Source organism: Centruroides vittatus, unplaced genomic scaffold (assembly GCF_030686945.1).
Source record: "Centruroides vittatus isolate TY-2023 unplaced genomic scaffold, ASM3068694v2 contig_564, whole genome shotgun sequence".
Classification (NCBI taxonomy): Eukaryota; Metazoa; Arthropoda; class Arachnida; order Scorpiones; family Buthidae; genus Centruroides; species Centruroides vittatus.
This window is the reverse complement of record NW_027122335.1, coordinates 356,355-371,987: the sequence shown is the minus strand read 5'-3', so window position 1 is coordinate 371,987 and position 15,633 is coordinate 356,355. Positions and strand designations below refer to the sequence as shown.

Sequence of the window (15,633 nt, the reverse complement as noted above, 5' to 3'; positions counted from 1 at the left end):
TAATAATGGTTAGAAAGAGGAAAAATTAATACAAAAATACCTTAAGAATTACCAAATCATTAATATGGATTTAAAGCAGCTGATTATTAAATTCTCAAAAATTATTTGCATATTAAGTTAATCATTTTTAAATGTAATTCATATACTAATGTGTTTAAGCGTATGTAAGCGTGTATAAGACAAAGTTATTTAAACTTACGATATATATTAAAGAAATTAAGAAAAAAGTTTTGAGGTTTGCCATGGAAATTTTTAATAAAATCACGCCGATCGTACACCTGAAAATTATACTAAAACCCTTTAAAATAATATATATGCAGTTGTATTATATATATATAAATAACATAATTATATATAGTAGATAAGAAATTTGCCATTAAGTGATATTTTCTGGAAGTGGATTAGGAATAATATATTACAGCCTGTATTTCTGAAGGCAAGAGATTGCATTTAATATAGGAGATACTCCAAATCCCATTTTAATATTTGAATGATCTATATTAATTCTGTCATTCGATAAACTTTAATTTACCATTTCCAATATATTCTAAAGTAAATAATTGAGGATAAAGTTCTAAATCTTTCTAAATGAAATGTGTTTTACGACTTTTAACATTATTTAACTTAGATTTTAAGTTTTAATGTTATTGAGTTTCTTGCTAAGAATAAAAGGAAATAATCTTGAAAATTATATATGAGGCAATACGAAGATCGATTGAGGATGATTATATATTTATAAGATGCTTTGTTCTGTTCATCAAATGTTTGTTAATTATTTCTATTGTATTCTAGTTGAAACTGAATTTGCACAATCTTCTATAACCTATGTATATATGCTCTAGGCTAATATTGAAATTAAGTTTGTTTAAATGTAAATAAAATATTTTTCTTTATATGTAATTAACTTCAGTAAATTCAAATTACAAACATTAATTTCTTGTTTAATAAGAAATTAATATACATAATAATAAAACAAAATATCAATATAATCTTTGATTTTATTTGCATTTAGTAATTACGATTAAGCGCTCAAAATTTTTAGCCAAAAACAAAAAGAAAATTAATTATTTTATAAACTAGTTCTATAGATTAGCAGTTATATAAGTCCCTATTTTAAATATATTATTTTAATCTTTATTTCCTAACTCATTGTCTCGAAATTGCGCTTAATTTTATCTCGTTGCCTCGACTCGCCGGATGTAAAGTGACTTGAAGTATAGATACTGTCTTAAATTAGTGAAAATAATGCTCTAGTTTTATAATAAAACTAGAATATAATAGATATAAATGGAGAATAATCTCATTGCTAAATTATATATGCGTAATTTTTTATCGGGGACTCCTTAATTAATTCAAATTTATGCTAGTTTAATAGGGGTTTTTTTTATTTTACTTTTTATCTATTGAAATAAAATTAATTTATAGTTAAATAAATAATATTTTCGTTTCAAAATGTAAATTAAACTGTCTCCTTTCTTGTGTAAAGTGTTTAGAAGCTTTAAAAATATATGAAAGTAAAAATCTTATTTAGTAAAATATATATATATATCAGAAAATAGAGCCAATATATTTTTTTTAAAAATATCAATTTGCCAGACAAACTAGGTAAATTGAACTTTTATTTTTGATACAAAAATTGTTATTTAAACTTCATGGGAGCGTGTTTAAAATAAAATTGTAAAATATGCAATTTTGTAACCAGAAACCGAATGAACTCGTGAAAAAAAAAGAAAGGAAAAGAGAAATCTTTGCCGTTTTCTCCGAATCTTGACCCTTCTCTTCTTTTATTGCTCGTAGGCTTGCTACAAAAAAACGTTTACAAATAATATACAATTTTTGAATCTATTCTCTACTTCTAACACTTTATTTTTATATAATATAAATCAATAAAATAATACAAACAAGCAAAAAAAGAAATATATATATATATATTTATAAAATGCGGATAACTGAACAATGCAAAACTTAAAATTTTGCATATTTCCATGAAAACTTTAATTACTTCTTCCTTTATAAATTAATATATATATATATATATACATTATTTAACTTAATCTATAACTGAATGAAAAGAATATTATCCTTATCTCTTCTTATGCAGTATGAAAGGTTATCGTTTATAATAAACACTAATTTATAAAAATCTGACAACGTTGTTTCTGGTCTTTTCTGGCATTTGTTTTCATTCCTAATAATTGCTAACATTACCTTTAAGTCTTGAGATTGGTTAGGGAGATATTAAGGGAATGGGCCATATCTCCCGAAGCGATTGTCTGATTTTTCTGAAAATTTCTATAAATATTTTCCCCTAATACATAAACCTCCATGCAAAATTTCAAACATTTTCGACCAAGGGTACGAGAGTTATTAGGCTTAAAAATAGGTGAAAAAAATCGTGCCCCCACATACAAACATATACGTACTGTACATACAGAAAAAAAACTCCCCAACCTTTTTACATACCTTTTCTTCGTTATATATATATATATATAACGGCCGGGAAAGTAAAACAACTGACTAAATTAATACTAAATAAAGTTATTTATAAAAGCAATTTTATAATTGTGTTAATTAGCTTCATATTTGAAAACAGTAGCTTATTTTACTAAGTTATTAACGTTTAATTAATCTTTCACTATATTTTAAATAGTTTAAATTTTAATAAAATCTTAAATAATTGTTTGTCTTCTTAACCGTTTAATTCTTTATTTCCATAAACAAATGAGTAATGAAGTTTAAATTGTATAGTCATTGAATATTTCAGTTATAAGTTAGCACGAATCAATGTTAACATTTAAACAAACGACTACTACATTTTGAGAGCTGAATTTTTCATGTAATTGTAAATATGTCCGAATCTTTCACGTGGAAAAGGTAGGCCAACGTGTTTAATAGGCTTTAAATAATATTTAAACTAAGTTAATTTGCATATTTTTGTGTGTTTATAACCGATTCTGACAGCGGCAACATTATTCAATTAATAAAGCAGCTAGTTCGATAATATTATTTAAATCGGCTGAAAATTTGAAGCATTAAATAGATACTTTACATGGTCTAGCTACTTTTTTTTATACACAGGACACGCTATAGGGGGAACCCGAGGAAAGAAAAAAAAAAGTATAGAACAGACTTCTCCCTACAGGACCAAACTTTATAAGGGTGTAACAACTTTTCCTCAAATAAATGATGGATGAGTGTTATATAATACCGAAATCAATCATATTTTGTATCATTTTATGTAATTTTTACAGTAATCTTCGGTTTTTTATGGAGTTTCCATACGAAACAAATTACTATATTTAGTTTTTAACTTAATTAAACAAATCGGGATAATAAAAATTTAAATTTAATTGCTAAATATTTTCTATTTTTAATTAGCATTCGAGTTTAAACGAGAATAAATATGAAATTTTAACGTTTTTTTTTTATTTTTAAATATAAATATTGACAAAAAAGACAGCGAAAGGAAGTGTTAAAGAAAACATTTAACACATTCATATTCGTTGTTCAACGTTATAAATTAATGTTTTAACTATTATAAAGACCTTTAAATAATCTGATAAGCCATTTATAATGATGATAATTTAGCGATGAATTTTATCCTGGATGATGATAAGATTGAGTTCTCTTAGACTGGAATACATTTAAACCTATTAGCTTGTTTTTATGTATATAATTGATCCTGTCATTGATCAGCGTGTTATAATACCCTCCCCCCCAAAAAATGCAGTAAATAGTTAAATTAAGCAAGAATAAATATTCAAATCTATCAGAATGATTTAAATACAGGCCTGTTATGAGTACTTAATAAAAAGAAATCTGCTGTAAACAACCAATTTTTGTTATCAGATAATTTAAAATATAAATAAATAACCTTCAATTATCTATATACATAATGATTTATATTCTGACCGTAAAGATAATTAGGCATATTAGATATTTTTCTAAGTTTACTGTCAATAGTAATTTAATATAAATTCCGAGTAGAGGAAGAAAATGATTAAACTATAATTAGAAACAATTAAATAACCAGTTGTATGTAAGCAGAAATATATATTTAAAATAATTGTATTAGTAAACAAAGGGTAATAAATTTTTGACCTAAATATCATTTAATCATTGAAACTTGATTATTTTATCATTATGTATCTTACACATAACAAATTATGCGTGTAAAGAAACCATAATTTTACAAATCAAGGACTTAATTTATTGTATATTTCGACTGGAGTACTTCTATTAAAGCTTGAATTAAAAAATCATTAATCATGATCATAATTTCCTCTAAAGGCATGATATTTCCTCATCGTTCAAAACTTTAAATCTTATTATTTATGTTCCCATTACACCAAGAAACTGAATTTAAATTTCCTAACCCATTTCCTCCGACTTCCTTCTAACCAATTGTTTCTTTTAAATTGTAAAAAACAATTATTAACATTAAATTTTAAATGTAATAATCTAACAAACAATTTTTATATTGAGACTCGATTAAAAATTATTTAAAAGCATTTTATATAAAAAAATTAATGGTTTATCAACTAAATATTGATATAAGGTAGACGTAGTTTATATCATTCATTTTTTTTTTCGAACTTATCTGGCATTTTAAAAACAATTTATAAGCTAATATGTCCACAATTAATCTTATTTTTTATGAAAATAATACAGAAAATATGTTCTAGATTTATAAACTTGCATAATACAAAGTGACGAAACAGAGACTAAAAACGTATTATTAATATAAAAATTGATTGCCAAATTAAATTAAAACAAAAGAAAATCTTTATTTTTTTAAAAAAAAATCTATTCAAAATAAGAAGTTTGAGGGAGAGACGAAAAAAAAATGAATTTGAACACGTAGGTCTGTATCACGTTATCAGTGTTATATTTATATTGAAACACGAGTTATATAAACACGCAAAGAATGTCTATCCATCACTAAGAAACTGATCCATTCTGGTTTTTATAAAAGAAAGTGACTTATCAGTATTATCGTTCACACGAACTACACGTTGGTTGGTTAAAAGGTCTTAACAGCATTTTACAAAAACCGTGTCTAGTAATGGAAGATAATCGTAATTGTGGCGGAAAATAATTTATTTATAATTCACAAATAATTCAAAAATATTATTATTGATTTTATCAAGATATCAGTAAGTAAATCCCGAACGTCCGTCGTGTTTAAATATGATAAACCTGGGATTAATAAAGCCAATATATCAAGTGGAGTGATTTTTCTAGTGATTTATCGGGTTTGGTAAAATATATAATAGTCTTTTTAATTTAATATCTAATTTATAATAATTATTTTAAACGTATTATCAGGCTACGCTTATGATTTTAAATCTGTATTCGTTTGAGTTTCTTGTGACGTGTATAGTGTTGAAGGAAGTACTCTAGTGTAGTACTTCTACAGTATATTACACTACAGTAATCAGTATTATATAATATTAAGGAGAAATGTTAGAATCTATAATGCTTAATATAAACTTTCCAGACATTGATTTTTCTATTTTTGCTTCAGTTTTCCCGTTCTACAATTGTTTGGTTTAATTGAATTAACATTTTGAATAGTTAATACACATAAAAATATTAATATTTTTCGTCAAAGTATTATTTCATAACTGTATTAATCAGATATTTTCATAATTTAATAAATGTGATCCGCATGATGACGTTGGAAATTTAATTTCCATATTTTCTTTAAACAAATACGATGTATAAATTAATAAAGACAATTATAATTGTTTTTATCGAATGAAATATATAATAAGCTCTTTCATATATTAATTAAAATTGTTTTAAACTTATAAACATATTTTTCTTGAAAAATTAATTTTCTAGTCGGACATTAATAAGTGAATTTATTATTTAGCTGATATTATAAATAATGTAATTAACTCATTGCTTATTATATATAAATTTCTTATTAATCTATCAGTATAAATTAACACTTAATCGATAATACAGTTAGACTTTTTAAATATTTAACATATAAAGTGTGTATTTTAAGTGAAATTATTTAAAATTAGAGCTAAATTTACATAGTATTTTTATGTCTTTTAAAAGACATACATAAAATACGTTTAATTATATTATTTTTATTAATAATAATCGGGAATATTAAAGGATGCTTCGTCCAGTTCCTATTCTTTGGCAAATCAATAGATTTCTATGGACTACAGGTTATATAGAATGTGTAACCCATATCGTCTTTACATCTGTCCAATAAGGGATTGATCGTAGTTTAGCTAGAGGGATATTCGGTCAGAGGAAACAACATTACGCTATTATAGGCAGGTTAGCCAATTTTCGAACGAATGGGTTTAGTTTCTTAGTCGATGAGATGGTCTCCTACAAGCGGTGCTACTTAAGAGCTTGCTTCTCTTGGATGTAATTGCCATTAGTTTAATTTCGTTAAAATTCTTTTAAGGTCCGAGTTAAACATCTTAAACTTGATTTTGAAGAAAGCTGCGTGCCTTAAAGAGTATTTTTAACATAGAGAACCGCTTCTCATTGTTTTACAACTTGATCAATGACAGAGTTGATAGTATCGGTTGCGAATTCGTGAGTTAGCATCACGAAAGCAGTGATAGTCGCAAAGAATACGTGACGACGAATTAAATAGCAAATACAATTTCTCTTAAAACTATAAAATGTTTTACGATAATAAAAAAAAATAGTCGCTATCGATAGACCGAAGCCAAGTGCGAAATGAATGGCTGTTGTTATAATGATCAAAGCTGATTATTTGGAGAATGAGCGACAGGAGCACCAGGATATGTCTCGAAGAGGCCCACAAATGATTGTCCTCATCCCTTGAGGAGGCCCAAAGATTGCTACGGGCTATTAGACTCCACCTCCAGCTTCAACACGACAAGGGCGTAAAATTATTCAGTATTTTCGCCCGACGTGTCTATACGAACTTATTCTGAATTTAAACATAAAAGAGTAAAGACCCGGACTAGTTTACTCAACAATTTAAATAAAATATAAGTATACGTTTATATCAGCATCGAGTTAATCATTAAGGACGAAAGCACGTGTTAAAAATTGCAATGTTTTGACTTCAGGTTTGATGCGGGAAATCTGCAATTAACACCACGCGACACGATCATGGCACACGGTACTTATCCCACAATCTAAAAATAGAGGAGTATAAAAGTCAAATCTTAGTCACAGCTTTGAGATTATGTAAATTCTGTGTAAATAAAGGCATCTTACACTGAATAATAAGATAGGCATGCATAAGTGCTATTTGTTTTCGTCGAGAAATGAATGCCCGCGTATGTTGCAAACAATTCTTTAACGTATCCAGAACAGGCTAGCCTCGTTGCTATTTGAAACCTTATCATTAAGTGTCATTGATGCAACGGAAAGATGATGTCAAAAGGAAAAGCGATTACGTCTCGTTGGGTTGATTTTAACTGCACTTCTAATCGTGGCCAAGTGGGGGATGTTCCATACGCCCCTAAGCACCCCCGTGCGGGGTAGAAGGATTGCAGAATCCCACGCGGTCTACGGATCAAAGTTCAGTTACACCACTCGGTTCTGGGTCTGGCAATCCGGTTCTTAATAGTGTGCGATGTTCAGAAACGTCGAGTAATCATTCGAATAAGGTTTTTTACCTTGGTGGATTGCACGGGTACTTTACGCGTGAGCAGATTTATCTAGGAAGTAGATACGGACATATTTATCTTTTATCTTAGTTTACGAGACGTCTCCGGTGTTCTTTATGGGAATCTTTTCTTTAAACTAGTAGATTTTGACGATATTTTAAGTATCATAAAATTTTGCTTTTTTGTCTTCGGATGCGAGACGGAAGCTATTCTGTCTCTTTGACTTAAAGGTGCAGGAAGTGCAAAAACTGACACCGCCTGCACTTTATAACAGCATGACTTACGACTGAAGAATAACAATTTATTGCTCTGCGGAAAGTACCGACGACATTTGGGGTCACTTCTTCAGCAGAATTTATTCAGTTGTCTAATCAAAGCCGTAATAGAATTTGCTGCGGTTCATTTGTCTCTTTTGTACGCTTTAACCCCATATAATGGATGATTTACTATTAATAGCCGGAGAAATGTAAGAAAATTGGAATGCCACCCTATCACGAAAGCCTTATAAATATTACTTTTCCAAACCTTTAACTGTTACATTAACAATTTTATTACATTTTTTCTAATTATGATTGATATAAATCATTTATCTCCTGACTTTTAAATTAAATAATTAGGCTCACAATTAATTATTTGTAGCATTAAATATTCATCTATTTTCCAATTAAGTTTATTTATGAATTATGCCGAAGAAAGAAGAAGAGAAAAATCCTTGCTAGCACCTGGCACACCTGGATGCTTTCTCAGATCTTCAGATAGATGAAGTTAATATCAGCAGCTGAATTGGGATAGATGAATGAATTCCAGCAGTGTGGGTGGGAGGGCGTTAAAATGTTACAACTGATAGATAGACAGTTAATGAACAACCTACGACAGAGACGTGACGTAATTAGTGGAAGACGCGCGACACGCCCTCAATCTGATTCTCTACTAATTTGATTAGGGGTGGAAAGAATTCCGAGAAAGCTGCACGCAAAGTCCACCTGCGACTTCCAAGAGAGATATGCTCCCTTTCGATTAACACCGTGCATAAGATCGTTTCAACTTATAAATATGTAATGAATGCTCTGTTTAATTTCCCTCCACCGAAAAAAAACAACATGCTTCATTATATTTTTCAATAACTCAACTTGTGCAAGTGTAGTAACTTACGTCTCCATCTTAAATTTTCTCAAGAGCATCGTCTGAATATTTAAATTCGAATTAGGACAGGCGTTTTCCCTATCCTCTGCATCTTTATAATTGAAATAGCATTGTATGCAAAACTAAACAACCGTAACGAAACGGCTGGCTTATTTTCGCATAAAGATGATTAATTAAAATAAATTCCTTCGGGTAATTAAGCAGTTTTAAAAAATGAAAATATATACGGAAAATTTCAAATTCGTGCTAAATTATATATAGAAAAAATTGATAATATTTTGATGTCATTTTTATTAATGGAACGATGCGACTAAACTCCATTTCTTCATTTGGAAAGCGATTTTTCAATCGAGTACACATTTGATGATGGCGAAAAAAAATTACTATCTTATTCCGTAGTAGAATTAACTTATTTGAAGAGAAGAGTTGAGATATTGTGCAAAAGCTGCAACGAATTGTACCTCGGAGGGACTGGAAACACTAACCCCCGAAGGTAAACGTGAAACAACCAATGAATCATGACCGCTGACTTTCGGGTATTTGCGGGGAGGGCCAGCAAGAGGGAAAAAGAACAGCCCTACCTCGTGGGCATCGAAAAGTATAGAGTGTGAACATCATGGCTAGAGGGTCAGTTAGCTGTCCCTCCGATGTCGTGTTTAATACAGAAATTACAAAGTTATCACGCCGCTGGTAACGAAGTTTTTCCTTTAAACTACCTGTCTTTTCATTAGAACTGTCGGAAAAACTTGTTTTTCAGCACTTACACGAATGATATTGTCTTTATATGTGATGGGTTGCACTTTCAATTGCTTGTAAAATCGATGTTTGGGTTTATCCGATTAAAAGCAATGACAGTTTGCTGCCTTATTAGCGTAAATGTAATTTATTTAGTTGATTAATAGCTACTTTCGACGGTGTTAATTTTAGAAATTTGTTCATGTATATACTAACCGGAAGCATATATTAATGTATCGTGTTCCGACATTCATTTACATATTTTTCTTTTAATTTCAGGTCGTGGTTAGAACCCAAATTAATGATGAACTCGTCTGATAGCAATTATAATCCTAAGATCTCAGGTATTCCTTGCGTGGCTGCAGCTTCTCGTTACACTGCACCCGTTCACATAGACGTTGGTGGAACCATCTACACTTCTTCGTTGGAGACACTTACTAAGTAAGTACCCTTGGGCAAAATGTACGCACAGGTCAAGTTCTCACGCAATAAACTAATGATATTTGGGAAAAATACTGCTTAATGACATAAAAAGAGGTTTCGGATGTCGTGATAGTAGACTTACGAAGTCGATGATGTTTACCGGTATTGATTGAATCACTTGGAAAAATCGAAACAGCAGGATGTCGATAAAAAGGAGGAAAGTCTTTAATTAAGATTTTTATCCTTTCCATTCCAGAAATTCTTCATAAATGAGATTTAGATCGAAATATATAAATCAAACAAGTACTTTCGGAGCAATAATCTTGAACTAATATACTTTGTGTGATAAATAACAAAGGCTGTGCCCCCGACTGATCTGATAAGGAGAAATATCATTGAAAGATCAGTTAATGAGTACAATATTCAATCATATAGCGGTCAAACAAGACGAGAGGCAACTCATCCATCATTGAGTTGGCTATAAGATTGATGCCTCATTCAAAGTGTAATTGTTCCTTTACTAGCAATTTTTATTTGGCATAATTCCTCTTCATTCTATCACCGAATCTGCCATTTTCTTTAATCTCAAATTAAAATATTCGTCATTAAGAGATGAAGAATTACGTTTCGGAGTAACTAATGTCGGCGCCGTGTGTCGTAAATCGACCCAAGTCATCTTCTCACGCCACGGACATAGTGACCTAACATCTCCGATTCTTCTAGGAAGTCATTACCTCTATAATTCTATCAGGCAGTACTTTTAAAACTGGTCTTAGTCGTTGTTTGATTTAGAAGAAAGATTAATGTGGAAGATTAACCTTCCACTAGGAAGATCGCTTAGACCATTATACTTAGGATATAGCTTCGGCTAAAATATCTTTCAGCTAACTAAACTCCCCGAGTTAGCCATTTCTGTGTTAATTAAAATACTATCATTTCGTTTTCGTCCAAGGCATGCTCAATCGCATTTACTCTTTGCAACAGACCGTATTACTCCAGCCTAAATTACATTAATTATTTCGTTAAATATACTTAAATGTATTAAACAAATTAAAATTAATATCGTATTTTTCATCATCGTCACGTCGAAATTACTTTAACTGTTAACCGTAAATAGTAGTAATTCTAAGTTCTCATTTTAAAAAGAAATCATCTATTTTGAGGTAAGAAAAGATGACGAGACAAGTAATCTAGTTGAAGATGAGATTTAAACGTTCAGGTTAGTGACCCTCATCAGAGGTGGATCCAGCGGGGGTGGGTGGTGCGAGCGAGGCCCTGCCCCAAGTATGATATCCCGAGGACATTGCCCCTCATTATGGACATTCAAAAAGAGGAGAGAAATATCACATATTTACTGCTATTGTATCGCCCTACAACTGATTTTTCTGATCTTTTTTGCCATCTCGAATGTCGAAAATTATTGTAAACTTGCATTATTCGTCCTCCTTTCGTAAACAACAAACGTAAGAACTAAACAAATAGTCTAATAAATAAATGCACATTATCGATATAAAAACCGTATTTTTGATTATAAAATCTTTATTTTTTATTTAATGTAAGTATATTATTACTAATAATTAATTAAAGCCAGAAAATCTCCAAAAAATAAATTTTTGTTAACAGCATTTGATGTATAGTCTACGGTTGGTCTCGTTTGTAAATAGGATAAATTTACTTTAGTTTTTTTTTCAGTAATGTATCAATATAATCATTAAAAAAATATATTTTTTATAAGCCTATAGCAATAATTCGCAATTAAAGATAAAACCTTTGGCGTATTTTTTTTCCCTTTGATACACTTTCGATAATTGTGGCATTATTTAGAAATATTATTAGGACGAAATCAATTTAACTTTAAAATTATTATTGTTATAAAATCTATGTAAAAAATTTAATATAAAATATAAAATTATTTTCTCATTTTTTTTAAATTTAAAGTATATGAAATACTAATTAATTTTCTTATCTAGAAATTTTAATAATTAATAAATTAAGGTATTAATAATAGAGGATTTGTTTATTTTTGTTGGTAAATTTAGTATTAATCATTAAGAAATTTCATGGTTTACTTTTCTTTGCGTAGACATCCCGAATCTCGTCTTGCAAGAATGTTCAATGGAAGCATTCCCATCGTCTTGGACAGTCTGAAACAACATTACTTCATCGATCGTGATGGGAAAATGTTTAGACACATTCTAAATTTCCTGAGGACCAATACATTGGCCATTCCGGAATATTTTCCAGAAATGGAGCTTTTGTACGAAGAAGTGAAATTCTACGACATTCCCGCTTTACAGAAGTTAGTCGAGGAACATATCAGGAGAGAAAGAGCTAAGAAACAGAATCATACCAATAACGTTCATCACGAGAAACATCATCAAAACGCCAAGTGTTCTAATCACGAAGAGAAAAATGGCGACATCGAATATCAGTGTCTCGCTCTGAATATCAGTCCCGATCTAGGAGAAAGAATTATGATAAGCGGCGAGAGAGCTTTGGTGGAAGAAGTGTTTCCAGAAATAAGTCAAGCTTTGATGGATGGAAGAAGTAGTGTCGCGTGGAATCAAGATTCGAAACACGTCATACGATTTCCCCTCAATGGATATTGTAAGTTAAATTCACTACAAACTATCACTCGTCTGTTAAATAACGGATTTCGGATAATGGCTTCGAACGGAGGCGGAGTGGAAGGACAACAGTTTAGTGAATACCTCTTCGTTCGAAAATCTTTACCTCTCTGAGATCACTCGTGAGATTCCAGGTACGGTGCTACAGTTATACTAACTGTTGTCAAACTTTTCTTCAGAAAACTTCGACTATCTCGAAATTTTCTTCGTTCGTCTATTTCAGACGTCATTCCTACCGAAATACACACAAAAGCGGATTATACGCAATGTTCCAGTGCCATAATATCATCCTAGAAGAACTTTTGTTGCAAGAAGAATGTCAATAATTATTTAAACAAAGACATTTTTAAACGTTCGTCTCTCGAATTTGTCAAATTATTGGCTATTTTTGAGAATAGTCAATAATTACGTGAGGCTTCTTGTGTTTTACCACCAATTTATATTGGAAACTTATTCGGAAAAGTGGGTAAAAAAAGAAGTGAATGTTGGCACCGTAACGAGAAATAGGTTAGGCGCCATTCTGGATGACTTACGCTAGTCACTAGCCAAGATGCCTGAAGGAATCATCTGGCGAGCCTGGAGACGAGCCTGTGGCAAGCAGTGCTACCGATGACTGGGCTAGATAAAGACCGGTCGTGGTAGTACTTGCTTGCCATACATTCATAGTAAGTGAAACATAGACAAGGGGTTAGAATGGGGTCATGACATCTTCGTTTTTTCCCTTTTATGTCAGTTAAACGTTCTTAAGCGATAAGATTGTTATAGCGAAAAAGTTCCATCTAAGTTTTATTGCTTTTGGAATTTTTTACTCTTTCCATCACTAAAAAGTAGTAAGGAAGGAGAATGTGCAATTTAGATATTTACTTCAATATTTATAATGTTCCAATGGGTTCGGTAATAGAATAAAAATAAATACCCTGTAGATAAATGTTTTTGTTGTGCAAATATTCTACCATTTTAAAAAGGTAGAAACTGCAGCTTGAAAATTATGAATATATAAATATATATATATATAAATATATATTTCTGTTTTAATAATTACGATATCTAAAATTAAATTGAAAACTTTTACAAACCAATCACTTGTGACAAGTGCCTTTTTAAAAGAAGGTTTAAGTTTACAGTGTGAGGTCAAATATGGCGGAAGTCTTCACTTTCCATTTCTTTACGTGATTAACTTTACCAACAGAGATGTAACATTAACCTACATACCGTCGATGCAATAGTTGCTATATAGGTCACAACCTTTTACCTGAGGCTTAAGTATCCTCATCCATTTAATCTGTGGATTATAAATGCTGAATTTACAATAAGTCAATACCCATTTCCTTTTTTATAATAACAAATGAATAAAATCACGCAATATTTTATATAAAATGGTTACAGATAATTTTATTCTTCGTATTTATAAGTTTTTTTCTCTTAAAAGAAATACAGAAGAGCTTAAGTTTATTAGCATATTTACAAGTAAACAGCATTAATAACTTATAGAAGAGCTGAAATTCTCATATTTTCAACGCCCAAGCTATATAATGTCGCTATAAAAGACAAAGTTCAAATGGTAATGTCGACTAACCACTCTTATAAATATAATTTAATTTAAAAGCAAAGGTTTGTGTAAGCATAAGAATGTATGGACAGCAGTACTTGTTAAACCAGACTGATAACTAATTCCAAGTCCACTTTCTTAACCTAAACACCTTTAAATCGTTTCCACAGATGACCTTAACCTCAGGCAGGAATGGCACACGTCTACCAAATGACAAATGAAATCCTTGCACTTTTATAACTGGGAGTTATCCTCTATTAGAGGAACCAAAGGCTAGGTTGAAGTATCAGTTCTGCTTAATTTAATTTCTAAACATTCATCCCATCTACTACCCTCCAGGCAAAACAGATTGTGACATATCCGGGTAGGGATATTGCGTGCCCAGACACGTGATATGACGTCATCAACCACTAGTTAATTATTACTCACGTTATCACTGGAATTTAGTACATCAAAGTGACCGCAGAAACCAATAACTGTCGTAAATATGTAACAATTGGATCCGCTAGAAATATCCGGAGTGGTAGGTCGTAACTTTCTTCTGACAGGATTATTTGAATAAATAGTATCATCTTAAGAGAATTAACTGGTTTCGTAGGATATTAATAGAGTTAGAACCAACGATCCGGACACACAAAAAGAAATTGTGTTCAATTTTAGTCGACTGACAAAGTGAATCTTATCAGAAGAGTTTACTCATAAAACGGAACAAGTTGGTGCTAAAAAAAAATACAAAAACAAAACTTCTCAAAAGTCCGATTAACTATTTATTCTTATATTCTATCACTGATCAAAATTACCGTCCCGATATTATCATTATTAATTAAAGCAATGTTATCAGAATATTTGTTAATTAGTAATTGCATTAATCAGTGATTGTAAAACAATATTTCGCAGAAGCTAGTCTGTTAGTGAACTGAATTGTATTTTTAATTTGTAAATCCTTGTGTGTGAATGCATTTTTGGACCATTAATCCAATTAATAATCACTGTTTGGGTCTTTTACGTACGGGCCTAGAAACACTTTAAATCACGTTTATCGCGATATGTGTAATTAAATCTTCCATCACTCGATACTACCGAATTATTCTATAGTTTGCAATCAAAATTTTTCATTTCTGAAGGTAATTAAATACAGATTGTGTCGATTTTTACTTATGATCTTTCGTGTAGATAATACGAAAGGTATGTTAAATCATAAGCACTCACACTGTATCCATTCATACCGAGATCTCAAGGTAGAAGACATTTGTAACCTTGTAAACGTGGACATTATAATGAGGTGTAGAGGTTATAGTCCAAGGATTTGGTGGCAGGTAATTTCGCCTCGCTAGTACAAATAAACCCATCAATGCTTTTTTTTCCTCGTATGTACTTAGGCATATGTATGTTGTTATAAAATCATAGTTCCAATTGTCTTCAAGGCTGGTACTATTGCCGTGATTCTGTGCCATATTTGAAAAACTGGACCTTCATGCTATAAATGTATATATATATGACAATTTACGAGGAATAAAATTATATTGCTTTTTAA

The 15,633-nt window shown here is 30.5% G+C and overlaps 1 protein-coding gene across 5 annotated transcripts in view; it reads left to right on the top strand.

Moving 5' to 3' along the window:
- The window catches only part of twz (BTB/POZ domain-containing protein twz), a 25,771-nt gene extending 10,138 nt beyond the window's left edge, over positions 1-15,633 (top strand). For 3 of the 5 annotated variants that reach the window (XM_067274803.1, XM_067274801.1, XM_067274802.1), the window contains 2 exons: positions 9,780-9,941; positions 12,007-15,633. In XM_067274803.1, the coding sequence (XP_067130904.1) occupies positions 9,780-9,941; positions 12,007-12,664 (820 nt within the window). In that variant the 3' untranslated portion in view covers positions 12,665-15,633. Of the gene's footprint in view, positions 1-2,763; positions 2,875-3,214; positions 3,239-9,779; positions 9,942-12,006 lie in introns of those variants that run through there. The other 2 variants (XM_067274804.1, XM_067274805.1) reach the window with 2 other exon arrangements.